Source organism: Pelodiscus sinensis, chromosome 2 (assembly GCF_052426305.1).
Source record: "Pelodiscus sinensis isolate ZL-2025 chromosome 2, ASM5242630v1, whole genome shotgun sequence".
Classification (NCBI taxonomy): domain Eukaryota; kingdom Metazoa; phylum Chordata; order Testudines; family Trionychidae; genus Pelodiscus; species Pelodiscus sinensis.
Window position 1 is genome coordinate 226,184,074 of NC_143053.1, and position 13,428 is coordinate 226,197,501.

General features: G+C 39.9%; 1 protein-coding gene across 6 annotated transcripts in view; it reads left to right on the plus strand.

Annotated features, from left to right (window-relative positions):
- The window catches only part of ARMC3 (armadillo repeat containing 3), a 140,643-nt gene extending 137,254 nt beyond the window's left edge, over positions 1-3,389 (plus strand). For 5 of the 6 annotated variants that reach the window (XM_089776735.1, XM_006119527.5, XM_089776733.1 and 2 more), the window contains one exon: positions 2,875-3,389. In XM_089776735.1, coding sequence (XP_089632861.1) covers positions 2,875-3,084 — 210 coding nt within the window. In that variant the 3' untranslated portion in view covers positions 3,085-3,389. Of the gene's footprint in view, positions 1-1,270; positions 1,321-2,874 lie in introns of all 6 variants that reach the window. The other variant, XM_089776736.1, reaches the window with a different exon arrangement.
- Positions 3,390-13,428: the final 10,039 nt, after the last annotated feature.

Here is a 13,428-nt window from a genome sequence, read left to right on the forward strand (position 1 = left end):
TGTGTAATACATTATGATAGGAGAAAGGGTCTTTCTTACACAGTCACAGAACATTTGACAGTGTGATGTGCTGTTGGGCAAATATTCATTTTTCCAGTATGAGTTAAGTGAGTGCAAATAAATGTTTCCTACAGTAACAGTGATAAAATATAAATTGAGCAGATACATGATCCTGTGGAAAGTAACCTGTAATTAAAAAGCAGTACAATTTATATTTAATAATGGAGGTTGTATCTTACAATGTAGAAAAGATTAGGTTCAAAATCTGACACTAGTGAATAGCTGGAGAGTTGGGCAGTTCCTTGGGGAAACATTGGCATGGAGTTGCTTTAGCATCCCTTCCAACTGCCTCCTGTTATCACTACCACTCCTCCCACTGGGGGAATTACTAGAGGAATCAAACAGACCACCTCACCAGCCCCTACTGCACAGCCACACAATAGGTATGTCTACACTGCATCTGGGAGCATGCTTCCCAGCCCTGGAGACAGATATGAACTAGCTCAAAGCAAGCTAGCAGGCTAAAAATAGCAGTGTAGACTTTTACCAGAGGGGTTGGTCTATATAATCAAAAATGAGGTGTCGTAAGACACCTTAAAGACTAACAGATTTATTTGGGCATAAGCTTTTGTGGGCAAAACTCTGACAAAGTGTTTTTTTGTCCACAAAAGCTTATGCCCAAATAAATCTGTTAGTCTTTAAGGTGCCACAAGACTCCCAGTTGTGTTAGTGTAGGTATTGCAGAAGAGGTGGTGGCACAGACTAGTAGCCAAAGTAAAATCCCATCTGACCCCATGGCTCTGAACTTGGATGACTATCTTGTGCTGCCGCCCATTCTGCAACATCCATACTGCTATTTTAGCATGTTAAAGCAGAGCTAGTGTGCATCTGTTTACCAAAGCTAGGAGCGCACCCTTAGCTGCAGTATAGCTATACCTACAGAGAGCACTCACAGAATTGGGCTCTGTGACAGTAAAGATATAGTGTGCCCCTCAAATTTTACTCCTTCCTGCATAGTTAGAAATGGGAATTTTATCCTACTGGAAAGGAAATGCCCGCCTTTCCCGTGGATTCTATAGAATGTACTTTGAGACCTAAAATACTTGATATTTTGGACTTCAAAAATCACCTAGAGTAGGATTTTCATACATAATAATGTGATTTTAAAGTTTCTAAAATTTGTTTTATATCATTTTCTTTTCCTTGTGAAGTTTTTATGTACATTTATGTCCTAAAAGAGCCTGGCTTAATCATGACTTCTCTCATTCAGCGATATGGGAATGGTAAACATACCCCCAAGATGAGAACACCACTAAACAAGTACTTTTGTTTATATTTTGACTCTTTAAAAATATATATATAGCATTAACAGACTAAATAATGGTGTGTTGTACAGATTGTACTAGCACAGTGGTTACCAACCAATAATCCTGACTGGTTTGGCCAGGAAGCTATCAAGCGCTGGCACTTCGGTTGCCCCTCTACCTAATGTTGTGCTGCTCCTGCCCTCTGCCTTGGAGCTGTCCCCCAGGAGCCTACCGCTTGCTGTGCACAGTGTGGGAGGGAGAAGAAGGGGGGTGCTGATGAAGGAAACCCTGACCTCTCTCTACTCCTGTACCTTATCTCCACAAAGAAATTTGCATTGCCAAGCTCCCTCCATCCCCTTCTCTCTGGGTATGTCTAGACTACCCCGCTAGTTCGAACTAGCGGGGGTAATGTAGTCATCCGCAGTTGCAAATGAAGCCCGGGATTTGAATTTCCCGGGCTTCATTTGCATGAAGCCGGCCGGCGCCATTTTTAAATGCTGGCTAGTTTGGCAGAATTCTATTTTTTTATCACTTTAAGAGATAATATCAATGTTAATTTTTTTTATCAATTTAAATTTTCAGAGGCGTATCAATTTGGGGAGGGGTTTCTCAGATAACAATTACTTAATGGCAATAGACATTCCCAAAATTAACTTGTGATATGAAGCATGGGGGAGGAGCAGGACAGCTCCCCATGGCTTTACCTAAATGGTGCCCCTAATCCTGCTCAGTCTATGCTTGCATGACCATATGATTTACATCCATTAAGATGGGACTAATAATACGTTTTCAAGCAGCATTTTTCTTACTTTGTCTATATGTATATTATCAGTGAAAATACTTTTTTGTTGGTTTGTGTGTGTGATGATATTCATGTTTCCTAGCAATTACCAATACAAATATAATCCTCCCAAGGATGATTACAATATGTCAATTATAATGTAACATGCAAGAAAACTCAGGTGTTCCACATTCCAGTCATTTTTCACACATCTCAATGGCTTGTATCATACACTAGCCGGTCTGAATGTTGAGAGGGAAGTTTATAAGTGATGTTTCAATCACAAACTGAGTTAAACCTTGATTTCAAGCATCATCGTATTTTCCATGTTGTACACACATGCAGAGCATACATATATATCTTTATTTGTATAGATTATTGTAGGGTGTTGTACTTCAAAAACAGCTCCCTTAGGATTTTCTAAATTTGTTGAAAAGACTGTCTTGGGACCACATGTGCCCTATTCAATTTGAGGCCTGGAGGAGTGACTTATCATACAAAATGAATTAGTTCTTGAAAATAATTATAGTAACTGTATATCACTGCTGTTCTTCTAGAATATAGCAGAAATAACATTTTAAAAATGCAGTTTCCCTCCAGGGCCAACAGTGAAAATTCGCTGTTTGCAGAATCTTGTAGGGAATCCTACAAAATCTCCATAACCAAGTCTCCTTTAGGAAGGCTCTGCACCTTTCTGTGACCCGGTGGTGCATTTCATGAACTAAATATATTGCTTCAGAAACTAGTGATAACTTTCATTAACTCCTTTTTTGTTTTCTTTCATAGGTTATAGCAGACAGAATTGGCATTGGCTGTAGCTTAGTTCGTGGAGAATACGGCAGAGCTTGGAATGAAGTTAAATTAGTTGACGATTCTCCTCAAGGAATAACTGGGCTTCTACTTCCTCCTCAAGTTTATATTGTAGATCTAATGTACCAGACAGGCTACTTGATGAAGCAAAAGAGTGCAGAGGCAGATTCCTACCAACGTATTTAATCCCAATGCCAGATCTTTTCAAAAGGAAAATATTTTAAAGAGATTTAATTTATAAATTTGTATGAAATGTAAAAGTTTGTGGGCCCAACTTTCAAAGTTCGATGCTGAAATGAAAGCACCTATTCCCACATTAAGTTGTCTAAAGAGGCACTTTGACTCCTAAATAATTATTTTAAGTCTCTAAATCCTTGTTTGTGATCCATAATATGAATTTAGGCATCTCATTTTTAGGTATCAAGTTTGACATAGACGTTTTACTCATTTTATTTGATGCTGTATAATAGAATAAAAGGTAGTGATTCAGACTGTCAGTATCAATGGACATAATACTTGACTGCATTATCATTTCTCCCAGCAAAAGTATTTGAAATGATTAAGAACTAAAGGTCTTGTTCTCTTTTTTCCTTTGGCTCTTTCATCTTCCATTGATGTTAATGGATGTGTGTGAGATAAGGAGAATAAAAAACACATGACATAATTAGGCATGATTAAACCAATTTATAATATCTTTTTGTTAAGATAAGCAGAGTACTAAAAATTGTCTTAGACTTTGTCTTTACCAGCAATTTTGTTCCTAAGCTCTTGTTTGTCAGAGGTGTGAAAAAACACACCATTGACCAACATAAGTTTCACCAACAAGAGCTATGTGGAAGGGAGAGATGGTTGAAGATGATTTAATTTTGCCTGTGGGAAGTTTGGCTGACAGTTGGCGAAGTACTTCCATCAATAACCAGGGTCATCAGCATGTGGAACGCATGCTTTTGAGATATGTGATGAAAGGCTTGTATTTGTATTTATGACTGCTGATGAAACAGGACACTGTCATCTTCTTCACTCTCTAACCCCCTGCTGCAGTTCTACAGACATGCGGTGTGATTTCCTGATGGTTATTTTGGTAACATTTTCTCTTCTTTGATTGAAAATTCACTGAAACAAGTATTCTGAGATACAAGCCAGGTGAGATGAGATACCTTAGAAGTTGATCCAATAGAAGGTATTACCTCATCCACCTTTTCTCTGTCATACCTAGGACCAATATAACCACAACAACACTGCTTAAAATGGATATTGTTGGTCATTAACATCATACACTCAGCAACAACTTGAGTGGCTGTTTTAGCATCAGCATTGAAAAGCTATAGATTGACACAATATGTACACACATTGGTAGCAGAATTGAGATGCAGATTGAGTGTCTATTGCTGCTTTCTGTCACATAACTCATAGGAGTTGGTGCAGAGTGAAGCATTCACACTGATTTCTATATCTGGAAATGCAAAAATGCAACTTTAAAAATATGTGGAAAGAAATATAACATTAATTTCATTTCTAACTAGCTACCTATAAGGATACCTGTTCTACACATTAATATTTCTTTTTCTAGACAGGAAATGTAAAAACAATGTGTGACTTATTCTACTTCTTCAAAGAGTTCATGAGAAAATTTTTTTTCAAATGTATCAATGAAGAGTCAATGCAAGAGAAATAAAGTATAAGTAATTTGAAGTAAAAAATGAAAAATACTTTTCTAGACACGTAGCAAACACATTTGACAAGTAAACACTCAGCAAAACACATTGTGGGTCACAGACATCTTTGCACACTATAGACTTTGACAAAATTTCTGTTAAAAAAATGTCATTTGTGTACATTTGTTTTGGAGGCACATTTTCTGTCCTGTCATTAGTTTTATATGAACTGAATCCTGTTGCTTGAAAACTATAAAACACCAGGAAGGAATGCTCTTGCCAAGCAAAAATTGGCAACAACTCACAAGCAAGGTCAAAGTTGAATCAACATCAACAGGATACATGGAGAGCTACAGGGGTACATCCATACTACAGGAAAAAGTCGAATTAAAATACACACAATTTCAGCTTCATTAATTGTGTAGCTGAAGTCAAAGTAGCTTAACTTGGCTTTTGGCGCTGTCTACGTTGCAGGAAGTCGAAGGAAGAACACTCTTTCTTTGACTTCCCTTACTCCTTGTGAAAACAGGGTTACTGGCATCCCTTACTCCATGGCTACGTCTACACTGGCCCCTCTTCCGGAAGGGGCATGTAAATTTCATGAGTCGTCGTAGGGAAATCCGCGGGGGATTTAAATATCCCCCGCGGCATTTAAATAAAAATGTCCGCCGCTTTTTTCCGGCTTTTAAAAAAGCCGGAAAAGAGCGTCTAGACTGGCCCCGATCCTCCGGAAAAAGTGCCCTTTTCCGGAGGGTCTTATTCCTACTTCGAAGTAGGAATAAGACCCTCCGGAAAAGGGCACTTTTTCCGGAGGATCGGGGCCAGTCTAGACGCTCTTTTCCGGCTTTTTTAAAAGCCGGAAAAAAGCGGCGGACATTTTTATTTAAATGCCGCGGGGGATATTTAAATCCCCCGCGGATTTCCCTACGACGACTCATGAAATTTACATGCCCCTTCCGGAAGAGGGGCCAGTGTAGACGTAGCCCTTGTGAAAGCAGGGTTACTGGCGGAGTGCCCTTCTCACTTTGAATTAGCTGTCTTAACTAGATCCTGGAAGATCGACCACAGCAGCTTCAATCTTACTCTGTAGTGTAGATGTACCCTCCATGTCACCAGTCAAACATTTGGAAATCAACAAATATCCTGGTCTATCAAAATGTCAGGAAATGTAATAGGAGATATTAACCATCTTTCCTACACTAAAGGGCCTGTTTTGGCCTCTTGAAAAATTTCTGTTGAGACAGATGATTTTAACAATTCAGGTCATTAACAAAAATCTATCCCCAGCCAGCCCTGATTTTCATCAGAATTAACATTTTATTTCATTTGTAGCCAAGTGGAAATAAATTGAGATGGAAACCATAAGAAAGAAGTGTCATTCTGGGATACAATACAAAGTCAGGCTACGTCTAGATTGCATTCCTCTGCTGACAGAGAGATGCAAATCAAGCACTTCGGAAGTGCAAATGAGCCCAGGATTTAAATATCCTGGGCTTCATTTGCATACTCACGTTCCGACACTATGCCGATCAGGCTCAGTGTCAAAAGTGAAAGTAAAGTGTAGGCGCAGCTCTGCCAACAGCGGGGAGCTTTTTTGGCAGCTTCTGTACTCCTCATACTCCTTTTTTGGCAGCTCCTGTACTCCTCAAAATATGAGGAGTACAGGAGCTACCGAAAAAGCTCCTTGCTGTCGGCAGAGCCGCGCCTACACTTTACTTTCACTTTTGACACTGAGCCTGATCGGCACAGCGTCGGAATGTGAGTATGCAAATGAAGCCCAGGATATTTAAATCCCGGGCTCATTTACACTTCCAAAGTGCTTGATTTGTATCCCTCTGTCGGCAGAGGGATGCAGTCTAGACATAGCCTCAGACACAGAGACCTTCTATTCATTTTTGAAGGAATTTTGTTTTAAATTTAGCCTTGGAAAATATACTTTCAGTATGGAATACAGTCACATATAATGACAAATTAGACTGCACTGATAGGTGGTAGGATGTGATTTTACAATTCTGAACTGGCTTGAATCGTCCAAGTTGTAATGAAGTCAATGGGCTGCATATGTAACTATGGGCTACAGTGATGAATTGTGAAGTGCTTTGCTCCATGCTTATGAATTCTTATGCTGGTGAAAAGGCCTATTAAAGTCAATGGTGTTCTGTGTGAGTAGTTGAAGGTTTTTCTGCTAGGGGTTGTGGCTCAGAGCCAACTCTGGATTACATACATGCAACTACACTACATAATATAATATAGTTAATGTAGTAGATGCATTAGCATGAGAAATGTTGTGTTTGTAGCTGCTCATCACTGGATGGGGAACATTTGCACTTTGGGTGGGCTGGCTTTTGGATGTCAGTGTGATGTCTTTTGAAAAATGATATGGCAGTTGAATCCCCTGTTTTTCCCCTAGAGCAGGTGCAGCGGATGTACAATTTACTCACAGCAGACAGTGCAAGCAGGCCCACATTGGCCCACCAATATCCTTTACCCCAATCTGGAGAAACATTCAGGGTAACTGACGTGTGTTTTATCTTTGTATGACCAGGGAACAGCTGCTATACAAATAATAAACTTAACATTTTTCAAGTAGTCTCTAATTACACCAGTAAAAATATACTCTGGTGGTGACTGATGTGAAATAGTATATATCACTCTCCCAAATAATTATTACATGTATCTCTTCACATTGCTGGTTATCAATTTATCTAGAGAAACCCCAGACTTGATATTCCTGTTAATTTTATGGGTTTTTTTAAATGCTCTAGTCCCTGTTCCCCTTCTCCCTCAGAGAGTATTCTGAGCCTCTCTCAGAGCAATAGCATATGTTTCATCATGAGTGAATTCATTGTGTGATCACAGTTCACCACTCAGGACCACGGGCATTCTAGGTACCATACAAACACATATGCTTTTGTTTTTCAGATTTGATTTGCTTTTTACACTTCCAAGATGTTGTCTCTTCCTGCTGATTTTATTATCTTTCACTTTCTATACCCCTTGGATGGAGGCTAGAGAGCAGCTGCAGGGAAGAAAACCAAAGGGTGCATGTCTCATACAGCAGCTGTGCTCATAGCAAAGAAGGGTTGATGAGGAAGAACTGCAGAAGGACTCGTTTTGCTCACAGTTGCCTATCACCAGGAAAAACTGAATCAGTTTCTCCCTTTATGCTCTATAGCATCTCTAAGCTGTGTTCACAGTACTCATTTGTAGAATCAAATGAAATAAAAATATTAAGTGAATCAACATGTTCCATAGAATCGCTATGGATAGAAATTCCATGCTCCAATAATAAGAAATTAGCAGTAGGGATATATTACCGACCACCTGACCAGGACAGCAATACTGACATAGAAATGCTGAGGGAGATTAGAGAGGCTACCAAAATAGAGAACTCTATAATAATGGGGGATTTTAATTACCCCCATATTGACTGGATACATGTCACCTCAGGAAGAGAAGCGGAGATAAAATTTCTCAATGGCTTAAATGACTGCTTCTTGGAGCAGCTAGTGCAGGAACCCACAAGGGGAGAGGCAATTCTCGATTTAGTCCTGAGTGGAGTGCAGGATCAGGTCCAGGATATAACCGTTACAGGACCGCTTGGGAATAGTGACCATAATATAATAACATTCAACATTCTGTGGTGGGAAGAACACCTCAGCAGTCCAGCACCCTGGCATTTAATTTCAAAAAGGGGAATTACACAAAAATGAGGAGGTTTGTTAAACAGAAATTAAAAGGCACAGTGACTAGAGCCAAATCCCTGAAAGCTGCATGGAAACTTTTTAAAGACACCATAATAGAGGCCCAACTTAAATGTATACCCCAAATTAAAAAACATAGCAAGAGACCTAAAAAAGAGTCACCGTGGCTTAACCACCACGTAAAAGAAGCAGTGAGGGACAAAAAGGTATCTTTTAAGAAGTGGAAGTCCAATCCTAGTGAGATAAATAGAAAGGAACATAAACACTGTCAAATCAAATGTAAACATGTAATAAGAAAAGCAAAAAAACATTTTGAGGAACAGCTAGCCAAAAACTCAAAAAGAAATAACAAAATGTTTTTTAAGTACATTAGAAGCAGGAAACCTGCTAAAAAGCCTGTGGGTCCCCTAGATGATCGAGCTATAAAAGGAGCAATCAAGGACGATAAAGCCATTGCGGAGAAACTAAATGATTTCTTTGCTTCAGTCTTCACGGCTGAGGATGTTGGGGAGATTCCTGAATCTGCACCGTCCTTTGTGGGTGATGAATCTGAGGAACTGTCCCGGATTGAAGTGTCATTAGAGGAGGTTTTGGAACAAATAGAAAAATCTCCGGGACCGGATGGCATTCATCCAAGGGTTCTAAAAGAACTTAAATGGAAAATTGCTGAGCTATTATCTGTGGTTTGTAACCTATCCTTTAAATCGGCTTCCGTACCTAATGACTGGAAGGTAGCCAACGTGACACCAATATTTAAAAAGGGCTCTAGAGGCGATCCTGGCAATTACAGACCGCTAAGTCTAACTTCAGTACCGGGCAAATTAGTCGAAACAATAGTAAAGAATAAAATTGTGAATCATGTAGAAGAACATAATTTGTTGGACAAAAGTCAACATGGTTTCTGTAAAGGGAAATCCTGTCTTACTAATCTATTAGAGTTCTTTGAAAGGGTTAACAAACATGCAGACAAGGGGGATCCAGTAGATATAGTATACTTGGATTTTCAGAAAGCCTTTGACAAGGTCCCTCACCAAAGGCTCTTGTGTAAATTACATGGCCATGACCATAAGGTCCTTTCTTGGATTGAGAACTGGTTAAAAGATAGGAAACAAAGGGTAGGAATAAATGGTAAATTTTCAGATTGGAGAGGGGTAACTAGTGGTGTACCCCAAGGGTCAGTCCTGGGACCAATCCTTTTCAACTTATTCATAAATGATCTGGAGAAAGGGGTAAGCAGTGACGTAGTAAAGTTTGCAGATGATACCAAACTGTTTAGGATAGTCAAGACAGAAGCAGACTGTGAGGGACTCCAAGAAGATCTCACCAAACTGAGTGATTGGGCAACAAAATGGCAAATGAAATTTAATGTGGATAAGTGTAAAGTAATGCACATCGGGAAAAATAACCCCAACGATACGTACAGTATGATGGGGGCTAATTTGGCTACGACAAATCAGGAAAGAGATCTTGGAGTTATCGTGGACAGTTCTCTGAAAACTTCCACACAGTGTGCAGTGGCGGTCAAAAAGGCAAATAGGATGCTAGGAATTATTAGGAAAGGGATAGAAAATAAGACCCAGAACATCTTACTGCCCCTGTATAAAACTATGGTACGCCCACATCTTGAATACTGTGTACAGATGTGGTCTCCTCACCTCAAAAAAGATATTTTGGCCTTGGAAAGGGTTCAGAAAAGGGCAACTAAAATGATTAGGGGTTTGGAACGGGTCCCATATGAGGAGAGGCTAAAGAGACTGGGACTTTTCAGTTTAGAAAAGAGGAGACTGAGGGGGGATATGATAGAGGTCTATAAAATCATGAGTGGTGTGGAGAGGGCTGATAAAGAAAAGTTATTTATTAGTTCCCATAATAGAAGAACTAGAGGACACCAAATGAAATTAATGGGTAGCAGGTTTAAAACTAATAAAAGGAAGTTCTTCTTCACACAGCGTGTTGTCAACCTGTGGAACTCCTTGCCAGAGGAGGTGGTGAAGGCTAGGACTATAATAGAGTTTAAAGAGAAGCTGGATAAATTCATGGAGGTTAGGTCCATAAAAGGCTATTAGCCAGGGGATAAAATGGTGTCCTTGGCCTCTGTTTGTCAGAGGCTGGAGAGGGATGGCAGGAGACAAATCGCTTGATCATTGTCTTTGGTCCACCCTCTCTGGGGCACCTGGTGTTGGCCACTGTCGGTAGACAGGATACTGGGCTAGATGGACCTTTGGTCTGACCCAGTACGGCCGTTCTTATGTTCTTATGTTCCCTTGCCCAGTGAGGTGAATAAGGAGGCAACTTAGGGAGATGATGAACAGATTTTCCAGCACACTTTGACTCCTTCAAAGTGTTTGACCTCTTGATCACATATTTTTCTGCAGGAAGATTATGCCTGCCTGAGTAAGAAGTGTGTGGCATTTGGTGACAGATGAACTCTCTCTGCTTTGGAGACCTTGCAAGTTGTGCCATGTGTAATTGGATCATTAATTTCCCCTAAGATTGCCTAGAATGGCCTGATTGACCTACTAGTATAACATCAATAATTTTAAACAACTAACAATATCATCCAAAGCCCAAGATTTGGTGGTGATGGGGGACTTCAACTATCCAGATATATGTTGGGAAAATAACACAGCGGGGCACAGACTATCCAATAAGTTCTTGGACTGCATTGGAGACAACTTTTTATTTCAAAAGGTTGAAAAAGCTACCAGGGGGGAAGCTGTTCTAGATTTGATCCCAACAAATAGGGAGGAACTAGTTGAGAATTTGAAAGTGGAAGGCAGCTTGGGTGAAAGTGATCATGATATCATAGAGTTCACAATTCTAAGGAAGGGTAGAAGGGAGAAAAGCAAAACAGAGACAATGGATTTCAGGAAGGCGGATATTGGAATACCTCAGAGAGCTGATAGGTAAGGTTCCATGGGAATCAAGACTGAGGGGAAAAACAACTGAGGAGAGTTGGCAGTTTTTCAAAGGGACATTGTTAAGGACCCAAAAGCAAGCTATTCATCTGTGTTGGAAAGATAGAAAATATGACAAAAGACCGCCTTGGCTTAATCATGAGATCTTGCATGATATAAAAACAAAAAAAAGGAGTCATATAAAAAATGGAAAGTAGGACAAATTACAAAGGATGAATATAGGCAAACAACATAGGCACGGGCAAGATTAGAAAGGCAAAAGTACAAAATGAGCTCAAACTAGCTACGGGAATAAAGGGAAACAAGAAGACTTTATAAATACATTAGAAGCAAGAGGAAGACCAAGGACAGGGTAGGCCCACTTGTCAGTGAGGAGGGAGAAACAGTAACAGGAAATTTGGAAATGGCACAGATGCTTAATGACTTCTTTGTTTCGGTCTTCACCAAGAAGCCTGAAGGAAGGACTAACATAGTGAATGGTAGTGGGAAGAGGGTAGGTTTAGAAGATAAAATAAAAAAAGAACAAATTAAAATTCACCTAGAAAAGTTAGATGCCTGCAAGTCACCAGGGCCTGATGAAATGCATCCTAGAATATTCAAGGAGCTGATACAGGAAGTATCTGAGCCTCTAGTTATCATCTTTGGAAAATCATGGGAGACAGGAGAGATTCAAGAAGACTGGAAAGGGGGAAATATAGTGCCCATTTATAAAAAGGGAAATAAGAACAACCCAGGAAACTACAGACCCGTTAGTTTAACTTCTGTTCCAGGAAAGATAATGGACCAAGTAATTAAGGAAATCATCTGTAAACACTTGCAAGGTGGCAAGGTAATAGGAAACAGCCAGCATGGATTTGTAAAGAATAAATCATGTCAAACCAATCTGATTACTTTCTTTGATAGGATAACGAGTCTTGTGGATAAGGGAGAAGCAGTGGATGTGGTATACCTAGACTTTAATAAGGTGTTTGATACGGTCTTGCATGATATTCTTATCGATAAACTTAGCAAATACAACTTAGATGGGGCTACTATAAGGTGGGTGCATAACTGGCTGGATAACCGTACTCAGAGAGTAGATATTAATGGTTCACAATCCTGCTGGAAAGGTATAACTAGTGGGATTCCGCAGGGGTCTGTTTTGGGACCAGCGCTCTTCAATATCTTCATCAGCGATTTAGATATTGGCATAGAAAGTGTGCCTATTAAGTTTGCAGATGATACCAAGCTGGGAGGGGTTGCAACTGCTCTGGAGGATAGGGTCATAATTCAAAATGATCTGGACAAATTGGAGAAATGGTCTGAGGTAAACAGGATGAAGTTTAATAAAGACAAATGTAAAGTGCTCCATTTCGGAAGGAACAATCAGTTTCACACATACAGAATGGGAAGTGACTTTCTAGGAAGGAGTATGGCAGAAAGAGATCTAGGGGTTATAGTGGACCACAAGCTGAATATGAGTCAGCAGTGTGATGCTGTTGCAAAAAAAGCAAACATGATTCTGGGATGCATTAACAAAACAAGACATGAGAAGTCATTCTTCCGCTCTACTCTGCGCTGGTTAGTCCTCAGTTGGAGTATTGTGTCCAGTTCTGGGCAACGCATTTCAAGAAAGATGTGGAGAAATTGGAGAGGGTCCAGAGAAGAGCAACAAGAATGATTAAAGGTCTAGAGAACATGACCAATGAAGGAAAGCTGAAAGAATTGGGTTTGTTTAGTTTAGAAAAGAGAAGATTGAGGGGGGACATGATAGCAGTTTTCAGATATCTAAAAGGATGTCATAAGGAAGAGGGAGAAAACTTGTTCATCTTGGCCTCTGAGGATAGAACAAGAAGCAATGGGCTTAAACTACAGCAAGGTAGGTTTAGGTTGGACATTAGGAAAAAGTTCCTAACTGTCGGGGTAGTCAAACACTGGAAAAAATTGCCCAGGGAGGTTGTGGAATCTCCATCTGTGGAGATATTTAAGAGTAGGTTAGATAAATGTCTATCAGGGATGGTCTAGACAGTATTTGGTCCTGCCATGAGGGCAGGGAACTGGGTACTAATAGAAATGTAGCCGTGTTAGTCTAGTCTAGCTGAAATAAAAAACAGGACTATGTAGCACTTTAAAGACTAAGAAGATGGTTTATTAGGTGATGAGCTTTCGTGGGGCAGACCCACTTCCTCAGATCAAATTGTGGAAGAAACTTGTAATGAGGGAGAATAAGTAGTTCCCCAGAGAGCGTCTTTGATCTCTTGATGTCCCTATTCA